Genomic DNA, 16,594 nt, shown 5'->3' on the forward strand with positions numbered 1-16,594 from the left:
TTTTACTAACTGACGTTGACTAAGTGTGGCTAACAATTAGACAAATCCCCATTACAGCAGCATATTCCAAAAAAAAATGGGCCAACAATAAAGAAGGCCCTATCACATGTCTCACTGAGCCGTGCGTGATGACACAGAAGGTACCTGTAATAGCCCTTTATTTGCTGAACACAATGATCTACCAGAGTAGTAAATCCATAGCATCTGTTGCCGGATGACATGATCAAGGCAACTAACATAGTGGGGTTCAAAAGAGGATTTGACAGATTCCTGAAGGTAAAGTTAAACAGTTATTAGCTAGGTAGACTTGAGAAAGCCAGTGCTTATCGCAGGGAGTGAGATACAAGAAGTAGATCAACTATTGGGGATCTGCCAGGTACTTGTGACCTGGATTGGCCACTGTTAGAAACAGGATACTGGGACATAGTGGACATAGAAAAGGTACAGAGAAGAGCAACAAAAATGATAAAGGGGATAGAAAAACTCCCTTATGGACAAAGGCTAAACAGATTAAGGCTTTTTAGTTTGGAAAAGACTCGTAATGGACCCATTGTCTGACTCAGTACAGCAATTCTTATTTTATGTTGATATATAAATATTTTTCCTAGATTTTTCTGCTTTTAGTACATTTTACACACAGTGGCTATAGAAACTCTACTTCCTCTTCCAAAATATTAATCTTTGTAGCTCCATTCCTGGAATGCCACAAATAAGTTTGTTTTTTCAAGGTATCCACAATGAATATGCATGAAATATATTTGCTTTCAGTGGAAGCAGTGTATGCAAATATACCTCATGCATATTCATTCTGGACAGCCTGAAAATCAGACTTGTTTCTGGCACTTCTGGACTAGAGTTGCCTGCCCCTGCTGTATAACGTGGATGTAAAATTCCCCTGTATCTACATATCCTACGTCACAACTGCCAAGTGAAAAATATATTCCGGAATTTCTTAGAAAATGAAGTAGAAATAAAAACATGGACTAACTTGGTTGGATAAGTGTACATCCCCCTTGTAATTCTGTAGTAGTCTAAAATATTGAAAATTCTTCAAAAGCACATATCAAGTGAACTGGACCCATATGTGTTAAACTATACTGATTCAGATGATGACTGGATAAATTCAGCAGCTCCTGTTAGTTCTCAGGTCAGAGGAGTACATTTCAAAGCAAAGACCCAACCATGAATACCAAGGAGCTGTCGAAAGAACTCTGGGACAAAGTTGTGGAAAGATCTGTGAATGGGTATAAAAGAATTGGGTCATTGAATTTACTTTGGAGCATACATAAGATGATTATTAAGATATAGAAGGTCATCCCTCCAAAGTGGATGACCAAGCAAGAAAGAGACTGATCAGAGAGGCCACCAAGAGGCCAGTGGTAACTTTGAAAGAGCTAAAGGTTTTCATGGCCAAGATTGGTCAAAGTGTGCATGTGACAACATTATCCCAAGCACTCCACAAATCTGATCTGTATGGATAGGGTGGCAAGAAGGCAGCCATCGCTCAAGAAAGCCCACTTTGAATCATCTTTAAAGTATGCAAAGAAACACTTGGGGAAGGGATAATGTAGCCATGTGGAAAAAAAGTTTTATGATCTGACAAAACTAAAATAGAACTTTTTGACCTGAATGTAAAATGTTACATTTGCCATAAATGCAACATAGCACATCATCCAGATAACCTAGTCTCTACGGTGGTGGTGGAAGCATGTTTGTTACATTTCTGTTCTGCGGCCTTCAATGATTTTCTGTAAGGTGGGGTACAGTATTAAACATATAACATCAACATAGTGCATGTCACAATCACAAACACACAAACATCAGTATCACCCTATAAAGAGGTTTAAAGAGAAACTATTGAATAGACCTCAATAATTGAACAATCTTGTTTTCTAAAAAGTAAAATATGTGATGTTTGTATTAATGTTAACAGCAGGCTATTCCATAATATAGGGCCTGCTACAGAAAAGCATCTGAAACCGGTTACTTGAAGATGCAAACCTTTAAAAGAGGGAATTACTATCTGACAGCTAGCTATTAGTTGAACACAGTTCCCGACTAAGGACATAAAATATAATGCTTTTCTTAAAATAATCTAGGCAGTGATCTTGCATGGGTCTAAAAATCATCACAAATTTTGAATTTAACTCGTGCTGCAATAGGCAACCAGTGCACTGAGATAAGGCTAGGTACAATATGATCATACCCATTATCAAGTGTGCAGTTACATTTTGAATCACTTGTAATATTATTAGATATATTTTTTAGGAAGGCCATAATAAAGTGAGTTACATTTACTGTATCTAAATGGAACTCACCTTGAGCTACTAATGAGAATGCATGAGCTAAATACACAATATACAAAAGAAAAATAGAACAAGAGCCCAGGCTACCAACCAAAAGTCATGTTGACCAAAATAGTATCATCATCGGCGTACCAATTGTAGTTTAAAAGGCTACCTTTAGAACAGATTTAATCTGTTGTCTAAATCTGAGTTTATCATCTAAAATGACTCCCAGATTGCACACCTCAGATACCAGGAAATATCCTTCCATTGAGGATATTTATGCATTTATGGGGATGTTTCTAATCAGCAGGGACTGGGGCACTTTTTAGGATAGAAGGGATAATTAATGAAGTCCTTGAGGAAAACCTGCTGCCCTCCGCAAGAAGGATTAAACTGGAATGAAAGTTTACCTTTTTTGTGACAGTGATCTGGAGCATGCAGCCAAAGCTACACTCAGTGGCTAAAGAACAATGTCTTTGAGTGGACCAGTCAGAGCCTGACCTCAATCCAATTGAAAACCTGTAGCATGACTTGAAGATTGCTGTCTATCAATGCTCCCCTAGGAACTTGAAAAAGCTTGAACAGTTTTGGAAAGAAGAATGTTCTAATATTTACAAATCTAGATGTGCAAATTGATGGAAACCTATACAAACCGCTGTAATTGTTGCCAAATGTGCTTCCACAAATTATTGACTTGGGGGACAGGGGGATGAAAGGGAAGTGCAGACTTATCCAGTGTTTAGCTCTCAGTTTTGTTTTTTGGATACATATATACTTTGTCCCATAATAAAACATTTTTGGCCCTGAAAGGTGTGTGGGTATTGTGTTGATGAGTGGAAAAACACATTTAATTGCATGTAAGTCTGACATACTGTCAAAACAAAGTGTGAAGGGAATGTAAACTTTCTATAGCCAATGTATGCTGTACATACTTTAAAACTGTAAAATAAGACAGTTGAGTGTTACTGTGAATTTTGCATGCTGATTTTATCCTCTTACTTGATTCAATAAGTATTTTGGTATGTATGTTTGCAGCAGTGGTAAAGGGAGCGCTGCCTTCAGTCCATCCCATCCCTTATTGCCTTTAAGACAGAAGCAGCAGAAATCGCTGCAGGGAGAGGATAGTCCAGGTAAGCTGCCTTCTGCAAGTGTTAGCTTCCAGTTTAAAAAGTCACATGGTGTATAGAAGTCACTGAAACGCTTGAGCTTTTTTTCTCTTCCCTAGACGTGTGTCTTCCAGAAGACTTGGCTTATTTACCTTACATCTTAAAAATATGTGTATGCTTTTTATTTTGTATCTGCTTAAGTTTGTGAACCTTAGTGTCAGTTTTTTTTAAAACTAAGATTATATAAATTCTCTTTTACTTCAGTTGTTAAGACATTGTAGTTCTATAAAGTATGTAATGTATATCCTATACACTAAAAGCCAGTGTCTGTCAGCCACACCCATAAAAACTATCTGTCTCTTGATAACCAGTAGGCTTTTGAACCAGTTGTTAGACAACCACACTGCCAACCAGTAGCTCAAAAGCTGTTTCTTTTCGAGTTGCTGAAAAGAGCTTTATGCCAACCTGCCAACTTCTGCTCACAAGTTAGGGAATTGAGGATTAAGGCTAGGATGGCCGAGGGAGGAGGTGACTTTTGAGCAGGACAGTGCCTTTAGGTAGTGGAGGCGAATTGGGGCAACTACTCCAGGCCCCATATTTTGGGGGTGGGGGGACCAATGCTGCCTTGGTAGCCAAACTCTTTCAGTATCATTTCTTGACTGCACACATGTTTAACTGCATAGATCAGCATTCTGGGGCCCTGCTTTGGCTGCCATGGTCCTCACACCCCACTAGCAGGCCGATACAGTACAGTGCGCTCCAATGGAGCGCATTGTTAGCCTGCTCTTGGACACGCGTTTTCCCTTACCCCTTATTCAGTAAGGGGAGGAAAAGCACGTCCAACCCGCGGCACCTAATAGCGCCCTCAACATGCAAATGCATGTTGATGGCCCTATTAGGTATGCGCGCGGGATACAGAAAGTAAAATGTGCAGCCAAGCCGCACATTTTACTTTCAGAAATTAGCGCTGACCTCTTTGCTTTTCTGTGCACCCTCCGACTTAATATCAAAGCGATATTAAGTCGGAGGTCCCGAAAAGTAAAAAAAAAATTTAAAAAATTAAAAAAATTTGAATTCGGCCCGCGGCTGTCGGGCCGAAAACCAGACGCTCAATTTTGCCGGCGTCCGGTTTCCGAGCCCGTGGCTGTCAGCGGGCTCGAGAACCGATGCCGGCAAAATTGAGCGTCGGCTGTCAAACCCGCTGACAGCCGCCGCTCCTGTCAAAAAGGAGGCGCTAGGAACGCGCTAGTGTCCCTAGCGCCTCCTTTTACCCGGATCTACCGCATCACCTAATTTAAATAGATATTCGCGCGCACCGGCGAAGGGCCAGTGCGTGCACCAGGAGAGCGGGCGTTCGTCCGCTCTCCTGCAGACTTTACTGTATCGGCCCATAGGTTTGGTGGTGCTGCTGCTGAGGGATCCAATTCAGGCTAGTGGGGACTGTCAACTCATTCTTCTGAGATAAGGGAAGAAGCTGCTTGTGGGGATGACTGAGACTTGATGGGGGCTGTCTGAGGAAAGGATAGATTAAATGGGGGAGGGGAGGAAGTACTGAGAATTCTTTTGTTGACTAGCTTGGCTGTATTAGCCATGACACATGGATGACATCATCCAGCACTCATTAATGTTAACTCATTAATTTTTTATTCCTGAACATATGCAAGAGTTCCTGCATGCCCACTGCCTTGTGAGCCCCTCAATCTCTTTTTCTGCGAACATGGACTGAATATCTCTCTCAGCAAGTCCTGCTTTTAACAGCTGTTATCTGTTTTTCCCTTCTTAGCTCACTACCTTGGTAGTCCCTCAATAATACTTTTTAGTGCTATGCATACCAAAAGAAAAGACAAAGTTTGACATGTCCAGTTCCAAAAAGGCTATTTAAGGATTGTCTCTGTGGCAGCAAGATGTCCATCACAGATGATCACATTATCTGTTATAAGTACCTGGCTCCTGGTTATGACTGTGCTAGTTTGTGTCCTAGAACCTAGCAGAACCCAGCCTGGAAGATGGCAGAGCACTGTAATTCAGTGGAGAGGCAGAGCTGTCTTTTATCACAGAGCAAGGCCTTTTCTGGCACCCTCCATGCCAAATCAAGCAAAAGGTTCCTAGAGCAGGGCTTTTCTCTCCTACCACGGTGCTGAGCTTTGGAAACCACCCTGGCACTGGGATCAAGCAGGGTGCAGAAGTGCCAAGACCAAAGATATATCGCTCCATGTCACATTTCTGAGCCTCATCTTTTTTGGGGGGTTTGTCTGAATCAAAGTACCACCATTTGGTGCAGTCTGTACAGGACCCTTCAGTGCCATCCAAGCACATGATGCTGTTTAAGCACCAGCACTTGGCACTATCAGCGCGTGAGTCATCAGTGCCATTGGCACTCAAACTGTTGGCTCAGGGGTCATTGGCATTGGTACAGAAAACCAAGATGCAATTGGATGCCATTGAGGCCTAGTGTGGCCCTAGCTTCACAGGGGGCCTAGTGGAGATTCCTGTCAAGTGCTCTTGTCCTTCCTGGCTTTGAAGACTCCCTTGTCTCTGTCTCACATCTTCTACCCAGATGACCTATCAGGGCCCCATCAGAGTTGGCTGTCTGAAGCAGCCTGGGTCCCTTCTGCTGTGCTTGGAGACTGCGGACCCTATCTACTATGTGGTGCCCTCTTTCTCCATGCAGGCATTCCTTAAGGAAGTGACTGCCAACAAGCTGGTGCCAGCATCTCAAGAAAATGGTCTTATAGTGGTCTCAGAGGAGAATGTTTCTTCTCCAACCGCAGTCCAGAGAACATAAGTCAATGGACCATATCTAAGAAATAGTGAAGAATTTCTTTACCTTTTTGGCCAGTGACAAGGAGGGCACCCTTCAGCCTCTTCTGTTTAGAATGTCATATTTATTCTGACAAGGGGAAGTCCCACCATCTTCCACACCACAGGAAATCCTATCAATACTTCCAGCTGAGGAAGTCGACCCATCCTAGACTGGCAAACTATCCCCCTTTGTAGAGAAGCCTATCTAGTGTTCAGAGGATGAAGTAAAGGGCATGGCTGATTCTGACCTTCCCTGGGAGCTTTCCCCTCGAAGATAAACTGAGGTATCCACCTCGATAGCCATCTTCTTCACTGGGGTTGTGTATTAGCGTTCCTCTGCTTTTTGGCTTGGAGGGGGGGGGGGGGGGTGGTGTCTACAGGGATTCCTTCTGACCCGTTACCTGATCTGCTGGAGCATTTGTCCCCACTAGAAAATCTTTCATACTCCAGATTTCTTGAGAAGCTGGGCAAGGCCATTGTAGTTAACATCTAGAGGTACAAAGACCCATGCACAGAAGTCTTTGGTTTGTTTCTGGAAACACTGAGCCAGCATTGATTCCAGTACATCAGACTCTGGGTGACCTGCAAACGAGACTGTCCATCTCTATCCAGGAAGCTCGATTTCAAGTATACATTTCAGCAGGCTCCTAGTTTTGGAGTAGTACAGCAGCTACTAAAATCAGTGATGGTGAATTTGGCTCCAAGAAGACCAAAGTTTTCTCCCATTCATCCATGGATAAGGACTCCAGGTTGCTGGAAACTTTGGGAGGAATCTTCCAAATCTCGATACTGAATGCCCATGGCACATCAGCTTTACATGATTCAATACTTACATTATTGTGGTGAAAGATTGAAGCCCCTCCATGGAATCCGTGAATAGGGAGCAGGAGGCTTATCACCAGGCTCTCTTGGATATTGAAGAGTGCAAAAGACATCTTATCTGGTCAGTTTACGAGTCTTTCAACTTGGTGGCTAGATCCTTGGCAGCAGACATGGGGCTCACTGATAAGCCTGGCTAAGACCAAGCAGATTGCAGGGAGTTATCCATGACAATTTGGAAGATGTCTTCTGTTCCAGTGACATAGTTACCCAAATAAAGGCGCAACAAGCATCCATTCAGTCCTTATGGGTGGGCACAGACCAACCTTCTGGCCTCAGGCAACCATACTTATCTTATAAGCAGGCCTTCTTTTAAAGGTGCCCATTCTGCCAATTTCAGCATTATCAAGCTCCATCTGCAAAGCTGCAGCATCAGTTTCTGGTTAGGGGACAGCCACATGAGAGGCATCAACATGAGACACTGCAACAGTCTTAACCAAAGCTGGGGCCTAGATTTTGATTAACTTTGATCCCCAGACCTTGGCTCATCTGGTAAGAGGAAGGATCCAGCTGTTCCTTGATGATGAAGGAAGATCATCTAGGAATATTAGGTCCTTAGATTTGTGAAATTTTTTATCATTTGTGCTGCTTCTGACCTCCAGTGCTTCACTATCGATTAACCTTCAGTCTCAATAAACACAGCTTCATCTTGAGATGGAGTCACTTCTCAGTCAGCAGGCGATATAACCTATTCCTCCCGAGGAACATGGCAAGGGGTTCTTTCTGCTATTTCCTTATCACCAAGAAATTTGGGGATTGAGACCTATCCTGGATTTACAAAGACTGAATAAGGGATTGTTATAGGAGCAGTTAAGAATGAACACCCTCCATGCCATCCTCCCTTTTGTTCAAGTGGGAGGCTTGATGTGACCTCTGGATTTGAAGGATGCATATGCTTACATCTCCATCCACCCTACACATTGGAAATACATAAGGTTTATGGTGATGAAGACACACTGCCAATACAAGGTTCTTCCCTTCAGCATCTCTGTGGCCCTGAGGGTCTTCACACTGGTGGTGGTGCATCTTCATGGCTGGGGAATTTGTGTTTTCCCATATCTAGACTAGCTGGTGACTAGAACTTCTCAGGAGGGTGTCCTCGACTTCTTGAATACTACAGTTTAGCTCCTGCACTCCCTAGACTTCATAGTCAGATTTGCCAATACAAACCTCATTCCCACACAGAGAATCAAGTTCATTGGGGCTTGGACAGATCTGCTCTCTTCATTGGAGAGAGCATTCCTCCTCTTGGAAATGACACTGTCTTTCAGGCATTGGTGCAGAACCTGCTACATTGAGATTGTCCTGGCTCGAGCAGACTTGGTTGTCCTTGGCCACATGATTGCAGCAGTGCATGTGGCTCCCTGACTCGCCTCAACATGTGGCCTCTTCAGTGGGGCCTCTGTTCTCTGTGGAATCAGCTGAGTCTCAACCACTGTTGCAGTAACCACTGTTGCAGTTAAAGTAACCCCAGAGAGGTAGGGTTGCCTTTTTGACTCTGGCCACGGATGCATCTACCAGAGGATAGGATGCACATACAGGTTCCTCCAGAACTCAGGGAATGTGATCAGTGAAAGAATGTCTCTTCCAAATCAACCTTTTGCAATTGCGAGCTATCCATCAAATCTTTAGGATGTTCATTTCTCTGCCTCAGGGAAAATAAATTCTGATTCAGACAGACAATCAAATTGCAATGTTCTATGTGAACAAATAAGAAGGCCCTGGACCCTCTGTCAAGAAAGCTCAAAGAATATAAGAATGGGCTCTCCATCTTGGAGTCTCCCTTCAAGCAACCTGTCTTCTTCGAATCTCCAACATTGGCAGATTGTCTCAGCAAGGTCTTCTGATCACAGGAATGGTCTTTGGACCACGGAGTGGCAAACAAGTTGTTAGACCTTTTGGCGGTTGCCAGTCAATCGACTTGTTCGCATTGGAAGGCAACAGGATGGTCAAAAGATTTTGTTCCATTCTTTGAAGCAAATTCAGGTTTGCTCTTGGATGCTTTTTTGCTGCAATGGTATTCAGATCTGCTGTGTGCATTTCTGCAACTTTTGCTAGTAGTGAGGACAGTAGAAGCAGAAGATGCTCAAAGACCAGGCACACAATTTTCTTACTGTTTGACTTGGGGCCAAGCAGGTGCTGGTTTCCAATTTCATCATTGTTGGCCTACTCTCCGATTCCTCTTTGAGCTGATCCAGCACTACTAACAACGAGGAAGGTCGCCTATATCATCCAAAACTTCCATCTCTCAACTTAATGGCATAGAAATTGAGCGCTCAATAGTTTCTTCACAGGAGCTTTCTAAAGAAATTAATGATATGATTTAGTCAGGAAAACAGAAGGGCATACTGTACGGTTTTAAATGGAAGTGTTTTCTCTTTTTGGTACCTGATGTGCTTTCTGGACCCTTTCACCTGTGATCCCAAGAATGTTTCAATACTTATTCTCCCTTTCTGCAACAGGGCACAGTACATCTTCTCTGAAAATACACCTGAGTGTGTTAGATTTACCTTCCACCTGAGGGTGGTACATAGTTATCTCCCTTCCTCCTTTAGTGTCCAGTTTTATGAAGTATGTGGCATATGAATTCTCCAGTTTTGAAACTTCCTGTGCCATTGGACATCAGTGTCATCTTAGCACTACTGATGAAGCCTCCCTACGAGTCCCATGAGTCAGCTTCATTGAAGTTTTACGTGGAAGGTGGTGTTTTTAATTGGTATCACTTCAGCCAGAACAATCAGTGACCTTCAGGCATTAATCTCATACTCTCCCTCCTTTCAGTTCTTCCACAACAGAGTGGTGTTCTGGACTCATCCTAAGCTCCTACCTAAGGTGGTCTTTGATTTTTATCTGAAACAAGTGATTGTTTTGCCTACTTTCGTTCCAAGACCACATGCACATAAAGGAGAAAAGGCCCTTCATGTACAGGACTGTAAAAGGGCCCTAGCCAATTTTCTGAAGAGAATGCATCTGCATCGTCAAGCCTTTCAACCTTTTATGTGCTATGTTATCATCAGACTGGGTGTAGCAGTTGCTAAATATACTCTATCCAACTGGTTAGGGCAGGGGTGCTCAAACCAGTCCTACGTCTCCTCCCCCCCCCCCCCCCCCCCGCCAGTCAGTTTTTCAGATTATCCCTAATGAATATGCAGGAAATTTATTTGCATTCACTACCTCCTGTATATGCAAAATATTTCTCAAGCATATTCATAAGGGATATCCTGAAAACTCAACTGGCTAGAGGGGCCCATAGGACTGGTTTGAGCACCCCTGTGTTAGCGGACTGCATCTCACATTCGGGCCGATACAGAAAAAAGTACGGGAGAGCCGGCAAGCACCCGCTCTCCCGACACGCGCACAGGCCACTATCCTGTGAGCGCGGTTTAGTATCAGCCCGCATACAAATGAGGGCCCGCGGTAAAAAGGCGCTAGGGACACTAGCGCGTCCCTAGCGCCTCCTTTTTGACAGGAGCAGCGGCTGTCAGCGAGTTTGACAGCCAACGCTCAATTTTACCGGTGTCGGTTCTCGAACCCACTGACAGCCACGGGTTCGGAAAACGGACGCTGACATAATTGAGCGTTCGTCTTCCAACCTGCAGGCCGCGGGAAGATTTTTTATTTTTTTTTTATTTTTGGGGCCTCCGACTTAATATCGGTATGATATTAAGTTGGAGGGTGTACAGAAAAGCAGATTTTTCTGCTTCTCTGTACGCTTCCCTGGTGCCGGCCGAAATTAAAATGTGCGGCTTGGCTGCACAGTTTACTTTCCGAATTGTGCGGGAATAACTAATAGGCCCATAACATGCATTTGCATGCTGCGGGCGCTATTAGTTTCGGAGGGGGGGGGGGGGGGGTGGCCGTGCATTTTCGATGAGCTATTACCCCGTACTGTATAAGGGGTAAAAATAGCACGTCGAAAACGCTTGGGCTGGAGCGCACTGTACTGTATTGGCCTGATTGTTACGTGTTGGCTATCTTTCAGATTACTGTTTCTGTCAAGGCCCATCTAATGAGAGCCATGGCTACCTCAGTTGCTCATCTACGAGCTGTCTCCATTGAATTCATCTGCAAAACTGCAACTTGGTTTTCTGAACATACAGTTGTGCTCATAAGTTTACATACCCCTGGCAGAATTTGTAAGATATGTAGCATTTTAAGAAAACACAAGTGATCAGACTGTTACTTTAATTTGAAACACTTTAAAAATATTATGCATCACAGAACAGCACAATCATTAAACAAACCATAGCAATAAGGGAAATAATAATATGGACCTGTTCAAAAGTTCTAAATATCATGTATTGCCCCCTTTTGCATCAATGACTGTTTGCAGTCTTGTGTGATAGTTGTGAATGAAGCCCTTTATTTTCTCATGTGGTAAAGTTGTCCATTCCTCTCAACAAAAACCTGTAAATTCTTTGGTTGTCTAGCATGAACTGCATGTTTGAGTTCTCCCCAAAGTGGCTCAGTGGTGTTGAGGTCAGGAGATTGTGATGGCCACTCCAGAACCTTCACTTTCTTCTGCTGCAGCCACTGAAGGGTCAACTTGGCCTTTATGCTTCGGATCACTGTCATGCTGGAAAGTCCAAGTGCACCCCATGCACAGCTTCCTGGCTGATAAATGCAAACTCTCCTCCAATATTTTCTGATAAGGTGCTGCATTCATCCTGCCATCAATTCTGACTAAATTCCCTGTGCTGCTGTAGCTCCCCCCCCCCCCCCCCCCCCCAAAAAAAAAAAAAAAGCAGAGATCCACCTCCATGCTTCATGGTAGGGATGGTGTGCTTCTTTTCATAGTGATTGTTTGTGACCATAAAGTTCAATTTTGGTCTTAGCATTCCAAATTATTTTATTGCAGAAGTTTTGAGGCTGCAATAGGAGCTGTTTGGCATATTGTAAGCGGGCTGTTTTGTGGCTTTGGTGCAGCAATGGCTTTTTTTCTGGCAACTCGACCATGCAGCCCATTTTTGCTCAAGTATCTCCTTATTGTACATGCTGAAACACCCACACCACTCTGTCATATATATGAGTTTGGAAATGTTTTGAATCCTATTGTAAAGAAGTTAGACGTTCTCCATGGCATGCTCAAATCAGAGACACACTAGCTTTTCTACAAAGAGGTTTAGACAAAGGCTTGGCATTAAATTCTCTAAAAGTACAAATAGCTGCTCTTTCCTCATTCAGAGGAAAAATGAATGGTTCATCAGTGACTTCTCACAAAGACAGTTGCTTTTTATGCGGAGTTAAAATATTTTATACTCCACATAAGCCAATCTTCCCACAATGGAATTTAAATTTAGTGCTATCAGTCTTAACAGAGTCCCCTTTTGAACCCTTAGTCAAAGCAACTCTCAAGGATGTCACTTTAAAAACAGTCGTCTTAGTTGCAATAACATCTGCTAGAAGAGTTTGAGAGAGAGTCATTTTCATGTAGGCCTCTTTCTCAGATTCACAAAACATTCAGTAATTTTAAGACCAGTACCCTCCTTTTTACCAAAGATAGTCTTCACTTTTTATTTAAACCAGAGAATAATCTTGCCTTCATTCTCTAATAATGACTGTAAGAGTTCCTTATGGGCATTTCATTTATTAGATCTTAAAAGATGTATCCATCAAACTTATGTAGTTTTAGAAACATGGATACATTATTTGTTTTATTCGGAGGTAATAGAAAGAGAGTGGCAGCTTCTAAGGCAAATATAGCAAGGTGCGCATTAGCGTATCTGATGCGCAAAAAGGTAGCTCCATCAGGTTTAAAGGCACTTTCTACTAGAGCACATCAACTTCATGGGCTGAAGTAGGGGCAATTAAGCCAATTGATATTTGTAGAGCTGCTACTTGGACAAGCTTAAATCCATTTAAATCCATTTAAATCCATTTACCTACCTCCCATTGTAAAAATGTTAATTTAATGTAAATATCTTTATCTAATGTTATCCTCTCCCTTTCTTCTCTACTCCCAGTTCTAGTACCTTGTTATTTGTAACTGCTTCCTCCTCACTAATAGGTTACTTATTTGTTCTTTGTACACCCCTGTTCTATGTAAACCGGCATGATGTGATTGTATCATGAATGCCGGTATATAAGAATTTTAAATAAATAAATAAATAAATTTATCAAACATTACAGATTGGATGTTCTTGCTAAACAAGGGTGACCAAGACAAGAGGATCAGTTTCCGGTTTGTTTTTTTGGACCTTGCTAAACAAGAAGCATCATTTGGTACTTTGGTTCTAGAAGCAAGTATTCAATCAACCCACCCGTGATATATGGGCTATGATACGTCCCACACCTTCATTGCCAGCTCAACCTGTGTGTCAACTTGTGTATGTTATCAGTCCAAACATTCGAGGGTATGCAAACCTTTGAACAAAACCACTTTATTATTATTTCCTTTATTGCTATGGTTTGTTTAATAATTGTGCTATTCTGTGATGCATAATAGTTGTAATCTGAAACAAATTAAAAATAAAACATGTTTTGTCTGATCACTCATGTTTTCTTAAAATGATACTACATATCTTACAAATTCTGCCAGGGGTATGTAAACTTAAAAGCACAACCGTACCTTCACATCCCACTGCTGTGAGCAGTCTCAAGAAATGACAGTTCCTTTGGGTTGCTTTTTTAGTAAGTGCTCTGCTTAACAGCCCTCAGCTTAGGAATCCTCATGTGTCATGGCTAATTCAACCCTGCTTATTGATGTAGAAAATGAGTCCGTTTACTGGAAATGGGGCTCTCCATAAACAGCAGGATGAATTGGCCATCCTTAATACCTGCCTGCCTCTCTAGAGAATCGAGCACCTAGCTTAAGCTAAGCTCTACAAAGCACTGAGGGGTTCACAAGGCAGCACTCCACATGCATGCTCAGTGGTAAAACGTTACTGTAGAGAGCTCCGCAGGAGTTTATGGATATTGAGATTTTTTTAAATATAGGAATGAATTGTTTGAGAAAATAAAGGTTAGAATATTTCCTGATGTGGCAAAAGTCCCAGAAAAGGAGAGTTTCTTTTGTTGTGTCCGAGAGTGGTTCAGATTGGAGCTACATTTCTCTTGAAACTTCCATGCAAATATCTGGTCAGATTTAAGCAAGTGAAATGTTTTTTGAACTTGCTCAGCTTTCTTTTTTTTTTTCTTTTTTGAGTGGCAAACTGCCTGTTGGATCCGGTATTAATACTACATCTAGAGATTGATGGTGTTTGAGTAGTATTAAGGTTTCTCTTGATGTAACAAGTCACTCATTTCTTCTGGCAATGTTTTATTTGTCCTTTAGATTCGGTCTCTTCCCTCCCTTATGATGGACTTTATATTTGGAGATATATTTCCTTACCTTATTTTCATACTTTCAAGAAATATATCTTTTAAAGAAAACAGAAATTGTTAACTGTGAGACTGGTGCTAAAACAAAAAACTGTCTCATTTGAACAACTGATAAACTTGCGGCCTATAACAAACTTTTACCCTCCCTCCTTGGTTAGTGTTGGAGAAATGTGTACAGACACAGCTAGACGCTCATCTTGAAGAGTATTGGCTGCTAGATGGGCAACAGTTTAGGTTTAGAACATCCCATTCTCAGAGACCTTGTTGCCCCTTTTTTGATTCATTATTTTGTACACTATAAAGGGGTAAATCAGGTATTTTGGTCCAACTGAACATTACAGCAGCCTTTGATACTGCAAGTCATGAGCTGCTGTTAACTCATCTTGAAGAAATAAGCCTTGGTAGAAATGTGTTGTCTTCGTTTATATCATTTTTGCAGCATAGAACACAGCATGTTCAGTTAGGCAATGATTTCTCCTCATGGAGATCTCTGGAGTTTGGAATTCAGTGGGGATCTGCATTACCTTCGGTTCTGTTTGTCCCTATTAGGTTGTATTTTGAGATCTCTTGGTGTGATCTATTTTGTGTATGTGGATGATGATCAATTTTTCATACCTTGCACTGCAGATGACGATTTCCGTGAGCCATTTTTTCAGGAATGCCTAAAGTTGGTGTTTACTTGTGGCTGTACTATCATAAAATGGTGCTTAATTTGCATAAGACTATTCTCCTATGGGTTGGTAAACGTTCCCCCAAGGATGGTTTAGTACAGTTGGAGTTTGATAGGGTTAAGATGCACATAGTGAGTAAGAAAAGAAATTTGAGGGTAATGTTAGGTTCCAGACTTTTTCACAGCTCATTCAAAACATGTTGCTAAAGGAGCATTTTATAAACTTAAAATCTTAAGGCAACTTAGGTTTTGTTTCGGACAGTGCTATATAGGTTGAAGTCTTTGGACACCTGGGCTTCTGTAATAGTCTTTATGTGGGGTTGCCTCAAGTTTTGCAACTTGTGCAGCATGCAGCTGTGAGGTTTATTCCTGGTAAGAAAATAAATGAACGCAACCAGTGCTGCTTCAGCTGCACTGGTTGCCTGTAAAGGGGAGGTGTCATTTTAAAGTTTTGGTTCTTTTACACAATCTTTTTTATGCTATTTCTTGTTCTTTAGTAAATAAAATAAATTGGTATGTTTCAGCACATTGTTTGAGCTCCTCACAAAGTTGCTAGCTATGCCTGATATTAGAAGTTATAAATTGCAGCCAACCCATGCAAGGATTTTTCTTATTTTGGACCTGAACTGTGGAGTGCTTTACCTGAACGTCTAAAGGATAAGCTGGACCTGAAGGCTTTTAGAAAGAATTTGAAAGTGTATTTTAGAGAAGTTTATTAATTGTATTCATGTTTTTCTTTGATTGTTTTGTGTATTTGTTTGATTTTGTGGTTTTAACTATGACTGTATTTTATGTGATCCGCATTGAACAACATTTGTCGGATATCTACGGAATATAAGTAATTTTAAATAAGAGTATTAAAAACTTTACTGAGCTAGAGGGATGGATGGGTTTGCCACCGTCAGATGTCGTCACCCATGTGTCATGGCTAGTTCATCCTGCTGTCTCTGGAGAACCCCATTTACAGTAAGCAAACTTGCTTTGAGCAGAGAGAGAGAAATAGTGAGAGGGACCTAGGGGTGGGTTAAGATGCACACACACGCAATATAAAGAATGCTTTTGGAAATTTTGTGTACTCTGTAGAGTACACCTTTCCACTCTTGAGGGAAAATGGACTGCACTTATAATACACCATAAAATTTTAAAACTCTCATATCTGTCATTTATGACAGACATTTTTCTAGTATTCACATACATGTGTGTATAGATAGATGCATGCATGTCTATATGTGTATAACTTCTAATTAGAAAATGTCTTTTAAATATTCTTTCTAACTGTTCTCATAACTAACATTTGAAAGATTATAGTAGTATAATCTTTGTAGACAAACTGCTTTATTAGCATTTGTCCTCAATTTTTTGAGGATTTCGTGCAGGAAAAGATGAATTAATAAATTTTCATGAGTCTTGTGCTGCCATCTGTTGGCTGATTAATTATTTACTAAATAAAATAAACCAAGTGAGTAGTTATTGAAAGTTTTATATAGGACCTTCCATAAAAATTTAAATTTAATATAAATTCTTTCAAT

General features: G+C 41.5%; 1 protein-coding gene across 1 annotated transcript in view; it reads left to right on the plus strand.

The window, feature by feature from the left end:
* Positions 1-16,594, plus strand: part of CAMSAP1 (calmodulin regulated spectrin associated protein 1) — a 239,507-nt gene that overhangs the window by 144,914 nt on the left and 77,999 nt on the right. Inside the window, 1 exon segment of the mRNA XM_029612075.1 lies at positions 3,324-3,418. Coding sequence (XP_029467935.1) covers positions 3,324-3,418 — 95 coding nt within the window.

The sequence above is a fragment of the Rhinatrema bivittatum genome, chromosome 8 (assembly GCF_901001135.1).
Source record: "Rhinatrema bivittatum chromosome 8, aRhiBiv1.1, whole genome shotgun sequence".
In the NCBI taxonomy this organism is placed as follows: domain Eukaryota; kingdom Metazoa; phylum Chordata; class Amphibia; order Gymnophiona; family Rhinatrematidae; genus Rhinatrema; species Rhinatrema bivittatum.